This window comes from Drosophila teissieri, chromosome 2L (genome assembly GCF_016746235.2).
Source record: "Drosophila teissieri strain GT53w chromosome 2L, Prin_Dtei_1.1, whole genome shotgun sequence".
Classification (NCBI taxonomy): Eukaryota; Metazoa; Arthropoda; class Insecta; order Diptera; family Drosophilidae; genus Drosophila; species Drosophila teissieri.
In genome coordinates, this window is record NC_053029.1 from 3,849,393 (window position 1) to 3,867,664 (window position 18,272).

At 44.5% G+C, this 18,272-nt stretch overlaps 3 protein-coding genes and 1 long non-coding RNA gene across 7 annotated transcripts; 3 read left to right on the top strand and 1 right to left on the bottom strand.

The window, feature by feature from the left end:
- Nucleotides 1-3,917: 3,917 nt before the first annotated feature.
- LOC122623015 lies at nucleotides 3,918-5,983 on the top strand. Its single transcript, XM_043801893.1, has 5 exons — nucleotides 3,918-4,593; nucleotides 4,684-4,730; nucleotides 5,251-5,388; nucleotides 5,450-5,631; nucleotides 5,696-5,983. Exons 1-5 carry the CDS (start codon nucleotides 4,536-4,538, stop codon nucleotides 5,916-5,918), a joined length of 648 nt encoding a protein of 215 aa, XP_043657828.1. The 5' UTR covers nucleotides 3,918-4,535; the 3' UTR covers nucleotides 5,919-5,983.
- A 193-nt stretch (nucleotides 5,984-6,176) lies between these two features.
- Nucleotides 6,177-16,307, top strand: LOC122622996. Of its 4 annotated transcripts, XM_043801853.1 has the most exons (16): nucleotides 6,177-6,533; nucleotides 6,802-6,885; nucleotides 6,945-7,261; nucleotides 7,441-7,762; nucleotides 7,821-9,291; nucleotides 9,345-9,583; nucleotides 9,730-9,908; nucleotides 10,350-11,755; nucleotides 11,860-12,049; nucleotides 12,686-12,820; nucleotides 13,413-13,538; nucleotides 13,756-14,168; nucleotides 14,229-14,434; nucleotides 14,503-14,666; nucleotides 14,744-14,885; nucleotides 14,948-16,307. In XM_043801853.1, exons 2-16 carry the CDS (start codon nucleotides 6,830-6,832, stop codon nucleotides 14,997-14,999), a joined length of 5,418 nt encoding a protein of 1,805 aa, XP_043657788.1. In that variant the 5' UTR covers nucleotides 6,177-6,533; nucleotides 6,802-6,829; the 3' UTR covers nucleotides 15,000-16,307. The 4 variants fall into 4 exon arrangements, with proteins under 4 accessions (XP_043657788.1, XP_043657797.1, XP_043657805.1 ...); XM_043801862.1 differs by lacking the exons at nucleotides 6,177-6,533; nucleotides 6,802-6,885; nucleotides 6,945-7,261; ... (4 more) ...; nucleotides 10,350-11,755; nucleotides 11,860-12,049 and adding an exon at nucleotides 12,226-12,329; XM_043801870.1 differs by lacking the exons at nucleotides 6,177-6,533; nucleotides 6,802-6,885; nucleotides 6,945-7,261; ... (4 more) ...; nucleotides 10,350-11,755; nucleotides 11,860-12,049 and adding an exon at nucleotides 12,502-12,622.
- LOC122623019 lies at nucleotides 12,232-12,564 on the top strand. The gene is made up of 2 exons (XM_043801907.1): nucleotides 12,232-12,322; nucleotides 12,374-12,564. The coding sequence occupies exons 1-2, from the start codon at nucleotides 12,247-12,249 to the stop codon at nucleotides 12,562-12,564; spliced, it is 267 nt and encodes an 88-aa protein (XP_043657842.1). The 5' UTR covers nucleotides 12,232-12,246.
- Nucleotides 16,308-16,685: 378 nt separating the features above from the next.
- Nucleotides 16,686-17,604, bottom strand: LOC122626770. The gene is made up of 3 exons (XR_006326734.1): nucleotides 17,484-17,604; nucleotides 17,111-17,431; nucleotides 16,686-16,792 (listed from the first exon to the last, which is right to left on the bottom strand). It is a non-coding gene; the product is annotated as an uncharacterized LOC122626770 (long non-coding RNA).
- Between the last annotated feature and the right edge of the window lie 668 nt (nucleotides 17,605-18,272).

The window sequence follows — 18,272 nt, forward strand, 5'->3', positions numbered from 1 at the left end:
ACTGAAACTGATAGTTCCATTCCATTTTATTTTCAAGGCGGCATTTTATTTGCATTGTTTTCGATTGGAAACGAACTAAAACAGTTCACAATAAATTTCAAAATAAACGGCATATAAAAAACAGAAAAAATAAAAGAACGCATGCAAAACCAATTTGTAAATCATTAGTAATTCATTCAAATAAAGATCTGCATTTTTAAAAGAGCCAGGTGCATAACAAGCTAAATAGCAGCTCGCATTACAAACCAATTAAAAGCAAATAAAACGTAAAAAGGAAATCGTTAATTCGCCAAACAAAAGAAAAATGGCCAGCGACAAATAAACAGAATAATTAAAATATTTGGAAAGCTTAAAAAACAAATAAACAAGAAAGGACAACATAATAATACAGGAAAACTCATCAGCGGGCGAAAGCTTTCATAAAGCAAATATTAAAATAATCTAGTAAAGTGGCAAACGAAAATAGACAAGACCGACGAATTGCCAAACAAATTTAAACAATATGTTAAAGGAAAACTAAATGCAAATGTCTAACGAAGCGGAAAGCCAATTTATAAAAATTTACAAAACGAATCGAATGAAAATACTTGTATTAAAAACCTTAAAAGAAGCCAAACGAATTTTCCGCATCCCACTTTCTTTGTATATAAATTTCCATTGCTTATTTTTATAATGCACGAACAAATGGACCCAAGTCAAGCCAACTGCCATGAATCGCAATAAAAGAAGAAACGTTTGCATATGTTCAAACGAAGCTATACAATTTTTAAGAAAATTCTTTGCTCTTTCTCGGTCAATAAAATAAAATTAGATATAACTTCGAATCCAACTCTTTTTCGCCAATTGTGTTCAGCGAAAACGATACACTTAGCATTAAATGTTATTACACTCACAAGCATATCTATGTGCCAGAAAAATAAAAAAATACAAGTAAAAATAAAAATAAATAAACTATTTGCAATTTCGCCGGAATAACAAAGAGAACTAACCAACTTAAGGTACAACTTGTAGCTAAAACAATTTTTATCTGATGGAATTTAGATACGTGAAATTTTTCAGCGCAACACCTAAGCGCAGAAACTCATATTTGTAACTCTTTATCATTAGTAGTTTAGTGTGATAAATGTTAATAAAGAACGCATAAACGACAAAAACCCTGTCATTCAATTTCATTCAATTTGTGTCTTCTGCCGTTGAATCGACAAAGACCCAGAAATCGCATAATGTTTGGGTAAGTTGAGCGTTTTAACCCCAAAAACCGGCAGGATTTATGCTTGGCCACAATAAACTTTTCATTTATTACGTGCTAAAATTTAATAAACAGGTTCAACAGCGCCACAGTGTGAATGTCATATTTCATTTATTAATTAATGGCATTAACATAAAGCGTCAATTTGTGCGCCAACGGGATACGATCCATAAAAGAGGCAGCACTCTAAAGCCGAGGCGATTAAAAAGTTTACCCTAGCCAAAGTCAAGACCGACCCTTAATGTTGCATATATTGTGGGCACATAACCCCGGGGGGTCCCCATCACGAAACGTGCCTAGACTGCAAACAGTTGTCCTGGGTAAATCGCCAGACACTCGGCACATATATGACGCATATAGCATACAGCATACAGCATATAGCGTATAGCGTACAGCGTACAGCGCAGCGTCAATGACATGCTCAATTTTTCATGCATTATGCCGGGGCGTCGGGCCACAGTGCGTATGCTTGATATTTGCCTCAATATCAGGCCGAAAGCACATTTAAGCCGCCGTAGCAGGAAAGCCTGAATATTTGCGTAGTAAGCACTGCGACGGCGAGAAACTTCACAGGGCCCATAAGACAATTTGCTGCTAGCTTACTTTCATGCACTGCAAACAATTTTGATGTATAAAAAATGGAATTTTAAAATATTAACATTTTTGAAAGAACATAAAGTTCTCGTATATAGACATTGTTTCATTGTTTCAAATATAATTCTATAATATATGCTCTTAAATTAGACTGTGTTTCTTTGCTGTGTAGACCAACTCATACATATGCACGCCTAGATACACACACACACTAACATTTCGGTTGTGGAAATATAGGCTCGCACTGGGGATGATTTCGTTGGCTTTGGAAGTGTGGACTCCGAGCAAACACCGTGCAACGGAAACTATCGTCGTCTATATTGAGGAAATGGTTGAGGCATTTGGGTCTGGGCATTTCGGGTTACATAACTGATTAAAGATTGGCCTAGCTTATGGGGATATACTCGTACAGATGTGGTGAGTGAGATTGGGCAAGGGCCAACCTCTCATGTCAACTTGTTGACTAAGCAAAGTCAGCCCCATATGAGTTATGATTTACTCAGCTCTTAAGCGGGAAAAACAATGATGCGGGGGAATTGGCGTTCAACGCCTCTTATTTATGTAATGTTGCCAAACAAAATGTATTACGTAGGTCATCCTTACCAAGTGGCGATTCATCTATCAGTAGAAACTAATCTGTTCATACTGCGATAAAACTATCCACTAAGTCAGTAAGCTGGTATTAAATTTAACACTTCAGTTAAAGTGTTCATACATATTAGTCACTTCATACTATTATATGCTTAGCTTGAACTGCAATTTAAGTTAGACCAAAAATGTGACTCAAATGCTGTGGACAACTTTAAGATCATAATAGCCTTAAGTAACCGCACTGAGTTTCATTCTGGTGATTTTACCCTTCCGCCAGATGAATCTCCAAACGTTTTATATATGTCCGAATGCCATAAAACAGACCTAAATTCGTGGTTGCCGTAACTGTTGTAATTTTGTTATGACCCCTGTCCCCTAATTCCCACTCCCCCCAGAAGTATGCCATAGGAAATTTCAGAGTAATTTAGTTGAAATGCTGCAGTGGCGGCAGCTTTGTTTGGCTTTGTTCTTTCATTTTGTGGCAGATATCTCAAGCAAATTAACCTAACTACTGCTAATGCCGGAGCCCAGCACTTCGCCACTCGCACACAAAAACCAATTAAATTCTTCCGCAAAGGCATGAAAGCTTCGTGGCTCCGATTAAAGCTTTCCCGAAGATGATAGCATGGCTCTGCACCGGGAAAATGGCTAAAAGGTTTATACTTATGACAACCTTAATATTTTGAAAGGTTTTAACCATTCGTATCCTTACTCAGACAATCAAGTTATGCACTCAATCATCGTCCATTACCAGCCACTCTGTTGTACTGCCGTTTTATCTTCCCATCTTGGATTTGATTAGTGCTCTTAAGTAAAATTATTTATTGTTCTTTTATAAATATATATATTTACAAATATTCTTAAACAACATTAATGTTCAAGTCATCGAAGTAAAATGGATGTTGTGTTACCGTGTACATTTTGTTAGACATGTTTCTGCCTTAAAGCCAGACATGGCAGCCGTGTGAAGTCAACTTTTGTGGACGCCTCGAACGCGTTCTAAGTGAAATTTAGCCCTTGGCTACGTGACGATGCTGCTGTTCTGTTTCTTCAGTAACTCGCATTTTTTTTTGCCTTCGGTTTCTGCCACCGAAATAGCTGCATGAGGCACAAGGATGTGGCGATGGCGATGACGACGACGATGGCATGTCCTGGCCGACTGTCTGCCTTGTTGACATACGTCCTGCTGGCTTTTTGTGGAGCTGCTTTGCGCAAACGCATGCTCCGTCGCTGCTGCCAACTTCCAGGCGTTTTCATTGTTGCGCTTTTGCAGTCGCAGAATCCGCCGAAAGCCAGAGGACCAAGAAAATCCACTGGACCACCCACCAACCCCCTGAACGCAGCAAATGTTGAACATCTGTTTTATGTTTGCCTCGCTTCCAGCGTGACTCTCTTAAAATTCGTGTGAAAAACTCTTGCGCTCTCGGTGCGTCGGAAAATGCGAATGCTGGCTGAGTTTCAGTTCCAGCATCAGCGCCGTCGAGTGAGGAGCGTGTTTTGGAGACCGGAAAAGCCGTGAAAACTGTCGGGTTACTCAAGCCACGCAGCACACACACACACCCCCAGCCGAAAAAGATGGAGAAAAACCCTGTGAAAAGCAGCCAGCTCAGCGAAATTTAAGAACAATTAACGAGACTCCAGCGTAAACTCGACGAAAAAACATTCACAAATTAAAAGGCAGTGGAAGAACGCCAGCACAAAGCGTCAACTTTGCGTTTTTCCTACGGCTTTTCCATCGTTTTTTGGCCAGCGCGAATATCGATTGCTGACTGCCTTGCATAAGTCCACGAAGATTAGTATACAAACGCAGTGGAAACCGTCTGGATAAGCGATTCAAATGACAACGAAAACAACGCTCCGTACTCGTAGTAATTAAGTTTTTTAATCATCAATATTGAGGACATCATGGAGCAGCTAAAGTTGGAGATTTCAAAGCCTGGCCCAAACAATTGACACGTAAAAAGGGAGGCAGCAAGAAGGATTTCCCTGGATATATATATATATATAGAGAATCTCCTGAGCGTGTGTGTGTGTGTGTGTGTTTGCCCCTGTTTCGCTTTTATTTTCTTTTCCATTTTATTTCCTTTGTTGCCGTTTGAAAATGGATATTGCCTTGCGTGGCACAAACAGAGCATCGTCAACATCAACGACTGGAACTGGTGAGTCCTTGGCATCCCCGGCTCAAAGGCACATAATCACATCTTTTATTCCGCTGGCAAATGAAACAACGACGACCTTTTCATTTACAGGTCTGCATCATGCTGTGTCATTGGGCAACATTGAGGTCTCCACCAAGGTTTGTACTCCCAAGTAGACCACCTCGCCAAAACGCCAAACACAAAACACCACAAAGTGTGCGGCGAGTAAAATTAATTTCTGCCAGGCGTAGGAGGCGCTGTCATAGCGAGTGATTGACACAATTACTTTGCTGCAAATCTGGGGAGCGGGAAAGGACCACTCAGCTACCAGGTGGCTGGGTACATAAGTAGAGCTCAAGACACTAGGATGAAATTAGGGATTTGTCAGGATAAACAAAGTGTAAAGGCAGGGAAGTGAAACAGGAGTACAGAAGCAGGTAAAATAGTCAATTTAAAATTGAAATTGCTAGATTAAATACTTTAGGATTTAGGAGTAAGAAAGTTATAGGCAGATTAGGGAGGTAAACTTGATATACTTTCTACAAACATTGTTTAGTTGTGCAGACTAGGCGTATACGTGATATTATTGTAGAACACATAAAGTATACGACAGGTTGTCCTGTTAAAAGACTACCAAATGATGCAGCTAACATATTTAGTGTTATATTTATCACATAGACCACCTACTCCAGCCACATGGATCGCAGCTACGACTCCGAGGACGAACACACTGGACGCCGAAGACTTCGCCATACGCTCTCCACCGAGCTGCATCCCCACACGTCTGTCTACTCGCGCGGAGATATAAGGGAACAGGTGAAATATTTAAGTACTTTTTACTAATATTTCATATTTATAAAAGTGTGTTATTTCCTAGTACTGCCTCACAGATCGCCAGCTGCACAGCATAGAGCAGCGTCCTAGGCGGGAACGCTTCTTTGGCTGCCTTTCGCGACGCGGTCAAACGCAATCGGGCAGTTTCCTGGGCGGCTGTGTGGGTCGGCGAGTGCCCTCCGATGAGAACTTGGCCGCCTATGCGCCATTTGAAAAATATCCACGGTGGGTGTGACAACATTCCAGCAAAGCCATGGTAACTGAAAGTGTTTTTTGTCCTATTTGACAGCTACCAGAACAGCTACACGGACACACACGAATTGAAAAGTTCCTATTTTCGCCGTCAACCGGCCTCCATTCTGAGCACTGGTAAATCGGGTGAGGCCGATCTGGGTGGGCGTTACACCTGGATTGGACAGCAGCAGGTGACCAACAACAATCCCGACTACCAATCGGACCACAGGTATGGACCGCCTGAAAGGGCGATCGAAAATCGATACAGAAACAGATAACCAAGAACCAAAAAAAAAGAACCCTAATCAAAAACCGTAAAATGCTATGCCAACTGTCGCTTAGATCATGCTTTACTGTCGCACTATCTGTAGTCACTAACTCTCTGTCGCTCGCCAAATTCCTCGACTTTCCCGAATACTATGTATATATATATATTTATATATATTGTTTTGTATAAACATGTAAATCGCTTGCAATGCTTGCCTGAACTTTCCTTTCGATTCATCCATTGCATAAAGCCGCTTTTTGCCTCCAGTTCTTCTCAAACCACTCAAAAAAAAAACCACTGATGAACCACCTACTAGAAATGCTGTATAAAAATACTTTTTCGTGTACTCTTTCGTTATTCATCCACCTGTCCTTCTCTCCTCAAAACCAAAAACGACTATAAAAATCAACCAAAATTTATCAATTGATATTGCCACAATCAAAAACCCCACCAAATACTAAATGAAATGATCAAAATGTGTAAAAAGGGCAACTTGTTGTACAGCACCACTTGAATCCTTTTACCAGGATGTTTTGCTACGGAATTATTATGTCGAGCTTTGCGCTCCACCAAATCCTACACCACCAACATCACACACCAATCAAATCGCTAATCTAAATGTTTGGTATGTAAAGTGATCTAAAATCTAACAAACTACTTAAATAAGATATGTATGCAAAAATATGCAAAAAAAACCAAAAACTTTGATAAAAACAGTGCGCTAATTAAAAACGTTTATTTATGTTATGTGTCTGCACGTGACCAAAAAGCAAAAAACAATCTAGTTGAAAATAAAATAAATAACGAATAAAGAAAATGCTTGAGTGTTGAAAATGCTAAAATATTTGCCAGGAAACTTTGCTTAACATTCCACTAATGTGCTTACTCCACAGCTCGTATCACTGCCCCACATACGCCACGATGCCAACCACACACCACCAGCACCACCACCACCAACAACAGGGCGGAAATGTCAGGTAATTCCTTGCCATAATCCCCTCCAGAAATCGCCTTTCAACCACTCCTTTGTACACAGAACCAAACACGTGAGCTTTGCCAGGTCGCACACACTCACCAGTTTCGACAATGTGAATGCCGGATTCCGATCCTCGGGGCGTTTGAAAACCGCCCGAAGCCAAGAGCGATTAATTGGGGGCAAGAAGCCCATTATTGCCACAGGTTCCATGTACGAAACCCTGCAGCCCCCGCTGCAGGCGCAACAGCTGCAGCAACCGCATCAGATGCAGCCACAACAGAGCTCCACCCTGCCAAAAACTTGGCTGCCACCACCAGTGCAACTGCAGCCATGCCAGCACCACCATGCCCCGATTCACCTGCACCAGCCCATTCCAGGTGAGGATTTAGCCACCCAATTGCCAGCGGGCCCAGGTACGATGAGTGCAGCTCCTATCAGACTAAGTCTTCCCCATACAGCTGATTGTTAGGCACCTCAGGCTCTTAAATCAAATGAAGCTTACTTTATCAGCTTTCTCATTCTTTTGTTCTTATCATAATCACTTATTGCATTACAGACAACATGGTTGGACTGATCATACCACAACCCCTGCCCTTGGCTCTACCACTGCCCAGTCCCGAGGTGCTCATCGTGGAGAAGAAGTTCCGCAATGCCATGAAGACGCAGGCCACTCAAACGGATGCCGCTGCCCGGCGCCAGGGTCAAATTGGCTACAATACCCAGGTCCTGGCCCTGAGTCCCCGGCCACCACATCGCATTAAGGTGGTTTCCCAGGGGGCTCAAACGAACGGCCTGCAGAATGGCAAAAAACTAACGAAAAGCCTCTCCGAAATACCCAATGGCAAGGACGGCACCTCCTCGCATCACTATCAACAGGGGTTAGTTGGGTTTTCTATATATATTTCACTTGAATGTAATGTTCGTTTCCATCCACAGTTCCATATACCCACATGAGATGATCTACCGCACTCAGTCGCAGGATGTGACCCCTTTGCAGACCCTCTCGGATGCCCAGAACAACATCATGTACTACAAGCCGCCACCACCGTTGCTGGATGCCCACAGCTATGGCCTGGGAATGGAGCACCTGAGCCGGACACGTCCCTCGCCATCCGAACAAAGTGTGGAGTACGTGAATGTCAATGCTGCTGCGGTGGCACTGAATGAAAGTTTCGACTACGAGAGCAATAGTTTGCCTAGACGAGCGTGTACCTCGCATACGGATTTCTATTCGAATAGTTTGCCTCGAAGGCACATCAACGAGAGCTCGGATCTGATGATCGATAGTGTTCCGTTGGACTTTAGCCAATCGCATTTATTGCCACCACCAAGTGAGTACTGCAAGAACGACGACGAGGATGTGGAGGAGTACTACGACGAGGAGGAGGATCATCCCCATGAAACGGAGAGCTATAGCTCAGAGGTCTGCATGGAGCAGGCGGCCCAACATCGCCGCATGTCCATGCTGCCCCAGATGATAGACTCCCCATTTCGTCGCGACGATCTGAGGCGCCAATCCATGCCGGTCTATGGTCAAACGGAAAAGCTCATCGATGGTTTTGGTCCCAGGAGCTCTTTTCGCAGGCGCGACAAGGTCAGCTGTTTTCCGGATGAGCCGCCGGCCGTTCAAGAAGTACGCGATGAACAGGAGATATTTATAGATTTTAAGCCGCACATCTCGCCAAAACCGAGTCCCAAGCTGCAGCTGAAGCACCGCAAGCAGCACAAGGCGGAAATCGCCATGAGAAAGATGCAACAGCAACGGATGGCACAGGCGGCAGCATTGACACTGCCCAAGCCCAAGTCACAGCCCGTCGAGGTTGAGGTGAGAAAAGTTGAACATGAGCCCAGCGATGAGGAGGAGGACGAGGACGAAGTGTCCGAGCCCGACGAGGAGGAGGACGGCGAGGAGATCGACGAGGATGAGCACAAGCTGGAGACGGATCTGCAGGAGGACGATGAGCCGCTGTACGAGAACATAACCCCCTGTGGCTGCCGCGTGATCCCTCAGCCAGATGCGGAGGAGATCCAGGACAAGCGCTCGCAGTTCCGCAAGCGCTCCGTCAGCTTGGATGATGACTACGAGGCCAAGGCATCTGAAACTCCAACACCAACTGGCCCAAGGCTGCCATCTACGCCGGCCAGTCCTTGCCGCGATGAGCTGCTGGCCAATGTGTCAACTTATCCTTCCTCAGACTCGCTGGCCAACGACAATACACGCGATCATTCGGATGGCATTTGGAATGAGTCGCAGGTGACCGTCTTGACCGTTGAACAGAGGGACATATCCGATGGCTCCTACAGCTCCAACTTGCTGTTGACGCCCTCTTCGAAGCGAAAGAATCTGCTGCTGCAGCATCAGCAACGAAGCTCAGTGGACACCGATGCCCTGGATTTTGAGGAACAAGTGGGTATATCAAAAACTCTTAGAGGATTTTGATTCTGTAATGTCATCTTCAGAGTCCCACCTATGGCCTACAAACACTGCCGAAGATCATCAAGACGCCCACACCAACCACATCGAGGCCCACTTCCACCCAACCCATGATGCCGCCACCAGCCATCGCTGTAACACCATCTGCAAATCCCATGCTGGACAGCTGCATAAGTTCCCCGCTGCCCAAGAGGAGCATGGTGGCCAGGGGATCGGTTCCGGATGCCCGACAGCTGATGTTCACTGGTGGAGCCGCCAAGCAAAGGTTACTATGGTGTCTCTGATATTCCTCATATTCAGTGTCTGCCCAAAAGTATGCACTGACTTGGGGAAATGCAGCAATTCATATACTAAGTTTTAAAAGCACTTACAATGTGGCCAGGATTTAATGTATTTATTACTCCTTGCCAGACACTCGGATGCCTCGTTCCTGCCCATGGGCGCCAGCGATTACGCGAGGAGTGCAGATATATCGGAGTGCAGCACGAATACAGATGAGTATGCCACCTGCACGGACACCTCGAAACGCACACCAGGTATTAAGACACCGCCGACCACCACCAGTTCATCGTCGACCACACAAGTGCCAGGTTTGGGACCCCCGATCCGATACGTACTCGTACCCGTACTCGTACTCGTGCTGTGTGTGTTCCTGTGTCTGTGTGTAGAACTCTTGCCAAAACATCAAGCATAATCCAATCTTAATCTTGATCCATGAATGAGTGTTAAGATATCAACATCGAATTGTGTTCGTGGCCACCACTCCACCGACATTGCTCCAAAAACCACTGCCACTCTTTCACCGCCTCCTCGCTTATCGCCCTAGTGTTATACAGCCTATAGCTAATACTAGACAGTAGACTCATCTACCTCATCTCAACTTTGTCTGCCTCTCTATCTCTCTCGCCTCCCTAGTTAAATGTTGTTGATGCCTGATCAAATGCCTTGCCCGCAATGCTTTAGCTGTACCTAATACCCCACCTCAAGAATCCCTCTTAACTAAGTGGTAAACCCCTGTTTTATATCGACAGTTTCCACTCAGAGCTCGCAGTTGGAGAAAACGCACGCCGGCAGTTCCTTCGAAAGCGCCAGTTCCCTGTACTCCATGAGGGAGGATCTCCTCCAGCACGACGAGAAGGAGCGGGATAAGCAGTCCACTCTCACCAAGGCTCAACTGAAATCACCCATAGGTTCGGTGGCTGAGCTGACCAGGAAATCGCCATCGCACTCCATCAGTAGTACCACCTCTTCGGGCAGCTGTCCAGTCTCGGGAGCAGCCATCAAATCCCCAGCCAAGGAGAGTCTGCCCCAAACGGTGGCCAGTTCGGGAACGTCGCAGATGAAAGTCAGCTCCGCAGAATGCATACCGACTGGTGTTAAGCCCAAGCCAGATTCCATATCGGAGGATGAGCGCAGCGAGGTGCGGTACTCCTCGTCCGGCTATTACGAGAGTCCCCACGAGGAGGATGACGAGGAGCAGGGCACCAGGAGCAAGGCTCGCCGACTGCGACAGGAAGACGAGCGGAAGAGGCGCAAGACGAGCATGAAGCTGGACATTGAGAAGGAGAACATGCGCGCCCTAACCAGTCCCATTAAGAAGCCCACGGGTTCCAGCAAGATCACATCGCCGGAGCAATCGATTTCTGCCACCTTGGACAACGGCAGCAGTCCCAGCAAAATGAAACGCTTCCGTCCCAAGATACGCAGGCAGCTGCGAAAAAGTTCGCGCGAAGATGTCCTGGCGGCGGCAGCGGTGCGCAGGAGTCGTGCCACGCCCACCATTTTCGGCCTGAGCAGCGGAAGTGGAGACACTGAGTTGCTGCTAGACGCCAGCATGTCAACTGGCGCGCTGGCAGGCACAACCACCACTGCCGTGACATCCGTATCCGCGCCTTCATCCGCATCCAAGCTGCCAACATCGGAGTCCTCAGTGGCCACACAACCGGAGGCAGTGGTCGCCTCATTGCCGGCGAAGAAACCACACAGTTGCGCCACGCCCACATCCCTGCTGTCGCCCAAGATGCCCACAACCAGTGGCACGCAATCGAAGTCCACGTCGGACACGTTTCAGCTGAAGGCCAAGTCCATTGAGTCCTTGCGATCGGTGTCGCCTGGCTCCGATTCCGTGTTCTACAGCGAAGCCGATGGCAATGCGGCCAGTGGCGAGCAGAGTCACTGCCACCATTGCGGCAAGGAGATGGAGGGCAAGCAGCAGAGCAACACCATCAGCGAACTGGCTGGTGACTCCGTCGAGTCCATACCCTACATCGAACAGGACATCGTCAAGCCGCCTTCGGATTTCGCCGACTCCCCGGTGACCACCAAGACCACCCAGCGGTTGTACAAGAAGATGGACAAGCGATTCCGGTCCGAGGAGCGGTACCACGGCGAAAGGGGCAGGCACTACAAGACCAGGCAGGAGAACATTAGGGCAAAGGTGGGGCACTCTTTTATCACACTTTCAGACACCTTAATCAATTAATTTATAAAACCACTTTATCCCACCGTAAATGTTATATTTGAATGATTATTTCTTTGCAGAGCGAGGAGCGTGGACGCATTCCCAGTCTTCCCAATACCCCCGTGCTTCGTCCTGCCGGCTCCAGTCCTTGTGTCCTGCCCGACACGGAGCAGAGTCAGCACGTCATCTATAAGGGACACTACGACGCAGGTCGCTATACACGACTGACCGATGATGACTTGTGGACTCAACTGGACCATCAGTGTTTTGGTGAGTAAAAATAGGGCCATTATATTTAACAAAGTAAATATTATACCTTAGGGGGTAAAGTAAAGTACCAAAGTAAATATTATACCTTATAACTTACAATTTTCCAAAACTAATAGGATTCGACACAGTTGTCTAGTAAAAAGTTCCTACTCAGGGCTTATTATCTCATTGCAAAGGTTTAACTTAAGTATATTCATATGCTCCAAATGAAGATTTATCTTTTTATTCTCTCACTCGCATTGTGGCTTGTGAATATCTTGGCCCTTAAGGATCGTAAGCAGTAGGTGCAAATAACATGTTCTTAGCTATAATTCCTTTTTTTAGCCATTTGCGGTCGGAATCGTAAGGTTAGTAAATGTATAGCGCGGGGAAGGGAATCTCCAGTGTTTTATGGCTATAATCAAACCAGTGATGAGTGTTACAAAATCAAGAATCCCTGTCAAAAGTTCGTCAGAAGATTCGCAACCAAAGAGATTTGTGAGCAGATATGCCAGCAGAAGAAGGCATACAACTAGGAATATACAACTAGGAATATCATGTTTTGTTTTTAACAGAAAAACGATAAATATAATTGTAAAGCTTTGTTTGTGCTGAAATGGTTGCTATTATCAGGATACTTATTCTTTCCATCTTTAGATCGCTCCAGGGAACGTAGAGCTTCAACGGAGTCGGAGAAGGGCTTCCATGCCAAGTACCAAGTGATCCTGCATCGCCTCGTCCAGCGACGCTGCACCCTGGAGATGTACCACCGCCAGAAGCACAACAGCTTTCGTAAGTCCCATGCTCCCACGTGGAGCACCCACTTGGAGCACCCACTTGGAGCACCCACTTGGAGCACCCACTTGGAGCACCCACTTGGAGCACCCTGTTCGAAGAAACAAACAATATTCTAATTTTGGCACAACGTGCGCGCTTTTTGAATGAGAATTTGAGAGAGAGAGAGAGATTTTGGGGGAAAAGCGCCAAGTGGGAGAACTTTAGAGATAATGAATGGCATGGCGCTCCGCATTTTCATGACCGGCACTTGGCATACATCGATATGTGTGTAGAAAATATGTGGCAGACCGAAAAAACAACCCATAGTTTTTTTGGGCTCTATTATCGAGAATAGTTGTGGTGCGTGCTTTGTTGTGTGCCGACCATAAAAAATCCGCAACGCTTCCCGTTCGGTACTTCGGTTTGGGCCAAATGTAAAGAAATAAGTGCGAAATAAGTTTTCGGAATATTTTTTGTAGTATTTACACAATACTCAGGCCAAATGATTGGTGAGTAAACAGTGCAAATCAAACGTAGCCGTTGAGGGTTTTTTCTTTTGCATTTTATTTTTATTTGACCTTTTTGTTTTTTGCATATTACCAAACAGAATTAATAGCGTCCAATTCCACGCCGGATTCGATTAGACGAAAGTTGGAGGAGGTGTTGAAACTGATGCTCCTGGTCTGGGCACGCGAAAGTTTTGTGATATCCAAACTGAGCAGCGGTGCACATGGTAAACGATGTCCGGCTGAAATCCGGAAATAAAATAACACAAATCACTTAAATCTCTCTCTCTCTCTGCCTCTAAAAATAATCCTCCATGCACTAAAAGAAAAATTGTGAGAAAATTATAATATATAAACAGTTTTGCCAGAAAATTATACTTATAAACCTGTTGAAGTAGAAGTATTCTCAGTTTAAACCATATATTAACTTTATTTTTTTCCTAGGCGTGGACAAAACCGTGGTGGTCAAGAGCGATTCCGGTGAATTTGGCTTCCGTATTCACGGCTCCAAGCCCGTGGTAGTGGCCGCCATCGAACCGGAGACTCCGGCGGAGAGCTCTGGCTTGGAAGTGGGCGACATCATCATCTCGGTGAACGGAGTCCAAGTGCTGGACAAGCACCACACCGAGGTGGTGAAGATCGCACACGATGGCTGCGAGAAGCTGGAGCTGCAGGTGGCCAGGACCATTGGGGTGCTAATGCACGAGCAACTGGAGCCGCCAAGTCAGCCCATATTCAGTGGATACCTGTGGCGCCAGAGTGGCCAGGCCAAGGGTGCTCCGAACTCCAAGAAGTGGGTGCGCCGTTGGTTCTCCCTGAGACCCGATAATTGTCTGTACTACTACAAAACTGAAGATGTGAGTATAGAAAACCCTTATTTATATATATGGTTTTTAAATGATTTCTTAATGCCGCAGGACTCTCAACCCGTTGGCGCCATGATCATGGCCAAGCACACTGTGGACCTCTGCCCTGTGGATGTGGGCAAACCCTTCGCCTTCAAAGTGGACGCCGGCGAGGGCATTCCCATGTACGTGGCGGCCGACTCCGATGAGCTGGCAAACAGGTGGCTCCAGTTGCTGCGACAAGCGGCCTCGCAGGACAACCAGTGGCTGGACAAGAGGTTGGGGGACATTGATCTCGGAGACGGCGGTTTAACTGATCCATTCTCTCACATCACTTCCCTCACAGTGCGCGTTGTTTGTACCAGACGCCCAGCAACATTCAGCGGCCCGACTGCTTTGGCTACCTACTCAAATTGGGCTCAAGGTGGTGCGGATGGTCGAAACGCTATTGCGTTCTAAAGGATGCCTGCCTCTATTTTTACCAAGATGCAAATAGCAAGAGTGCATTCGGTGAGTCAAAAAACAATGCGACTGACACGAAAGCAGGTGACTGACTGGCCAGCAATTAATGCCATTTCTCTATTTAGGCATGGCCTGCTTGCACGGCTACAAAGTGGCCTCGATGTCCGCGAATGCATCCGGCAAGAAGAACTCGTTCGAGATTGTGCCACCAGAAACGAAATTGCGTCACTATTTTTTCTGCACCGAAAGCGAAATGGATAAGAAGCGGTACGTCACTTCACATAAATCTCAAAATAGTTTGTTATATTTGTACTATATTCCGCCAACAGCTGGATATCCGCACTGGAATACTCCATTGACCGCTGGATAAAGTCCGGGTAACTAAGGTTAAAGACACGCTCCAGATCGGCTTTGAGCAGCCGACTCAAGCGTCGCAGTTTTAGCTACTTCATGGATTAGATGGGGATGGATGACTTGACTTGATTTGTTCGACACTAGTACGGGTACTACCAAAAACAACACTTAGAACTTAAGCCAAGCAAACCAATTAGTTTTTAGGCATAGGCGATTGCATAGTCCAAGGAATTTAGTCGGTCATTCAAATCGGGTTTAAAACTATTTTGAACAATGCGTACATACACAAATATATACATATACGAGTATAGAGGAATACGATAGGACATTTTTGGTGTGTGTATTCTTGTTATATAGCTTACAACAAATCGCATATATATATATATACAAAACTTATGTTTAGTGAGGTTGTCTTGTCACTTATATACATAGCATATATACATATTTAGCCACAAAACAAATGAGAGAAATGATCGTACAGCAGACCAAATTGATTGTCTAATGTATATAGAATTCGGCTAGGCTAAATCCAAATTCAAATTGAAATTGAAATGATTAGGTATTCAATGGCTCAAATCCAGGCAAAGGCAAGGCAAACGTTTTTTAGATAAATGTCTATTTACAGAAAGGGTAATAAAGTACGAAAAATAGCTCAAGCGAGACCAAAATTCAGATTTATCAGAGTGTAACAGTTCGAAAAGTCATTATCAAAGTGCGAGGAGATTTTCCCATTTTCCATAGCTGCTTCCATCAAAATAAGCACAACATTTTGTGAATAATAGATAACAACGGTTTTCGTCCTTATTGGAAACGATTATTAGTTAGACGCGATTACGATATAGGCCAGGATTAGTTAGCTTTTTGATATGTTGGATTTTTTTAGGAAACATATTCACAAGCACTCACACACACACACACAGACGCACACAGACACATCAACGTTCATAGTAGGTCAAACAATAATACATATAATAGCGATTAATTCGAAATCCAGTAGTTACTTTGTCATATAAAGATATGATCTTTAAAATGCTGATTTCCTGTTTTTTTGGGTCAGTGTTCAAATACCGAGATTGAGTGAGGATGCAACAATTTTGAAGCTTCTTTTCGTTTTTATTAATACGGTAGCGAATATATATATATATAAATATATATTTTATATATTTTAAATAGAGATTTCCAATTCGGCGAGGCGTAAAAAAAACTAGATAATAAATGTATGCATTATGATGATTATATGATATACATAAGAGTCAGCCATTTTATGTTTGTTACTCATCGAGTGGAAAACGAGACAGCAAAAAAAAAAACAAAAGAAAGGAAAAAGAAAACTAAATAAGAGCTTTAATTATTAAATAAAGAATATACCAAGAACAAATGACAAATGTGCCTCTTGCTGACAGCCCGGGGGCATTGAAATGCATCTAAACATCATTAATTTGGCTCAACGATCCCATTCTGATTCTCATTCCCATTTCCATTCCAAATCGGATTCAGATACGGATTCGGTTCCAGGCCCAGCCCAAAAGTATCAAACACAGCACAACAGCAGCTACCTGCTGGGGCCAACGAAGCATTTCGAATGCGATCAATGAACCTGTTGCTTTTGGCCCTCTAGCTACAAACTACCAGTTGAACTCCGAGTTGGCCACATGTTTTACACAAATTTCAAGTAATTTATTTTAAAATCGTAAAGCGATGCAAAATATGCAAGCAGGGAAGCCACTTCAAGCGACGTGCACTCAGAGAAATCATGGTGATGTTGTAGATCACATTACCATGGATATCTAATGCGGGTATACTATATATTTTGAGCCAAACTGCAAGGTAAGAATAAGATATTACTATTCGTAATATTATTTTTAAACAGCATGCTAAGTTCCATTTAAATTTGAGTATAGCGGAAGATGTGAAACAGAGGTAAGGTATTTGTTATTTATTTTTTGTATGTTCTTATTTACCAACGATTATTTTCTAAGTGCAGCAAGAGGGAGCAACAGTTGTTGATGGGGGAAGTCGACGACTAGCATAACAATTCGCTCGCCCTATGAGGCAGCTACCGTTTTTCCGTCTTCTCTTTTCTACCACTTATTTCTGGTCTTCTGACTGCCGCGCTTTGTATCTCCATTTCCACTTACTGTTTTCGCAGTGGCAGCAGCCACAATTTAGTTCCACTGTGCAGCACCACCTTAATTACATGGCTCCGGCTCCGACTCTCTTTTGTTGGGTACTTTTCGGGTTTTTCCTTTTCGGCATCTCGGCATCATTACGACCATGATCATCGCCATCGCCATCGTCATCGTCGTGGCCGAAACGTAACTCCCTCTACTTTTGGACCCTCGCTGATTTTTGGTCTTTTTGTTGCCGTCTTTGCTTTTACCTCTTGACCGCATTGATGCTGCATTACCAGCTGAGGTTGCCAGACTGTTAGGATAGTAACTCTAAGGATTACTGAAGACCTATGAAAGTAGCTATAATCCATAATTTAAACATTTTTTAAATTTTGCTTACGAATTCCGTTGCGTGCCTTCTTTTATAGGGATTAATTACCATTAATAAAAGTCAGTCTGGCGATAACGTGGTTTCTAGACTTATATTGTTTTACGATCCATTTCCATAAATGAATTTTACAACGTGGCTGCTGAAATATTGTACATTTTCCAATTAATCATCGGTGCATACATAAATAATTTTTCCATAATTGGATCATAAATGCAAAAGGTACTAACTAAATATGCCTATTTCCTATTTACTTATCAGTAGAACATTAGAACTTGTCACCATAGGTAAACCCGTGTGAGTAATGCAGTTTATTTCACCCCAAACTTTCCACATAATCGACCACCGTTTAGCAACCCCTTCTGCAAAGAAACCTTATCACCTTGCCTCCCTAATACTGCTTTCTGATTAGTCATTCGTCCAAATGGAAAACCGCAACAAAAGCCGAAGAACAAAATACACCCCCACTAAAAAAAAGAAGGAATAACAATAAACAGGGGACTACCAGAGTTACACCGTCCACCTCCTTTGGCGGGGGAAGCCACCATAACGATCCATGGGCAGCTATCTGGCAACACCCGGGCCAATTGTACCCAACCCTCTCGACCGGGCCCAAAAAAGCAGTCGGTGGTAGTCGGTAGTCGGTCGGTAAACAGGTAGCGCTCTAACTGACAATAACTCGTCGTACGAATGCACGTTCCACGCTCTGCCAGTGCCAGTCTCCATAGAAGTCCGTCTGCAGGTCCATCCGTCCACTTGGCAGCGTGCGACTGGCGGCCGGTTGGGTTGAGTTCGGTTTAA

Bases quoted from the DNA above. Each gene is read 5' to 3' on its own strand.
- LOC122623015 (XM_043801893.1), top strand. From the start codon at position 4,536: ATGGATATTGCCTTGCGTGGCACAAACAGAGCATCGTCAACATCAACG. The intron at 4,731-5,250 runs GTTTGTACTCCC...TTTATCACATAG, and splicing joins ACATTGAGGTCTCCACCAAG to ACCACCTACTCCAGCCACAT. The intron at 5,389-5,449 runs GTGAAATATTTA...GTTATTTCCTAG, and splicing joins GCGGAGATATAAGGGAACAG to TACTGCCTCACAGATCGCCA.
- LOC122622996 (XM_043801853.1), top strand. From the start codon at position 6,830: ATGCCAACCACACACCACCAGCACCACCACCACCAACAACAGGGCGGA. The intron at 11,756-11,859 runs GTGGGGCACTCT...ATTTCTTTGCAG, and splicing joins AGGAGAACATTAGGGCAAAG to AGCGAGGAGCGTGGACGCAT. The intron at 14,435-14,502 runs GTTGGGGGACAT...CTTCCCTCACAG, and splicing joins AACCAGTGGCTGGACAAGAG to TGCGCGTTGTTTGTACCAGA.
- LOC122623019 (XM_043801907.1), top strand. From the start codon at position 12,247: ATGCTCCAAATGAAGATTTATCTTTTTATTCTCTCACTCGCATTGTGG. The intron at 12,323-12,373 runs GTAAGCAGTAGG...TCCTTTTTTTAG, and splicing joins TATCTTGGCCCTTAAGGATC to CCATTTGCGGTCGGAATCGT.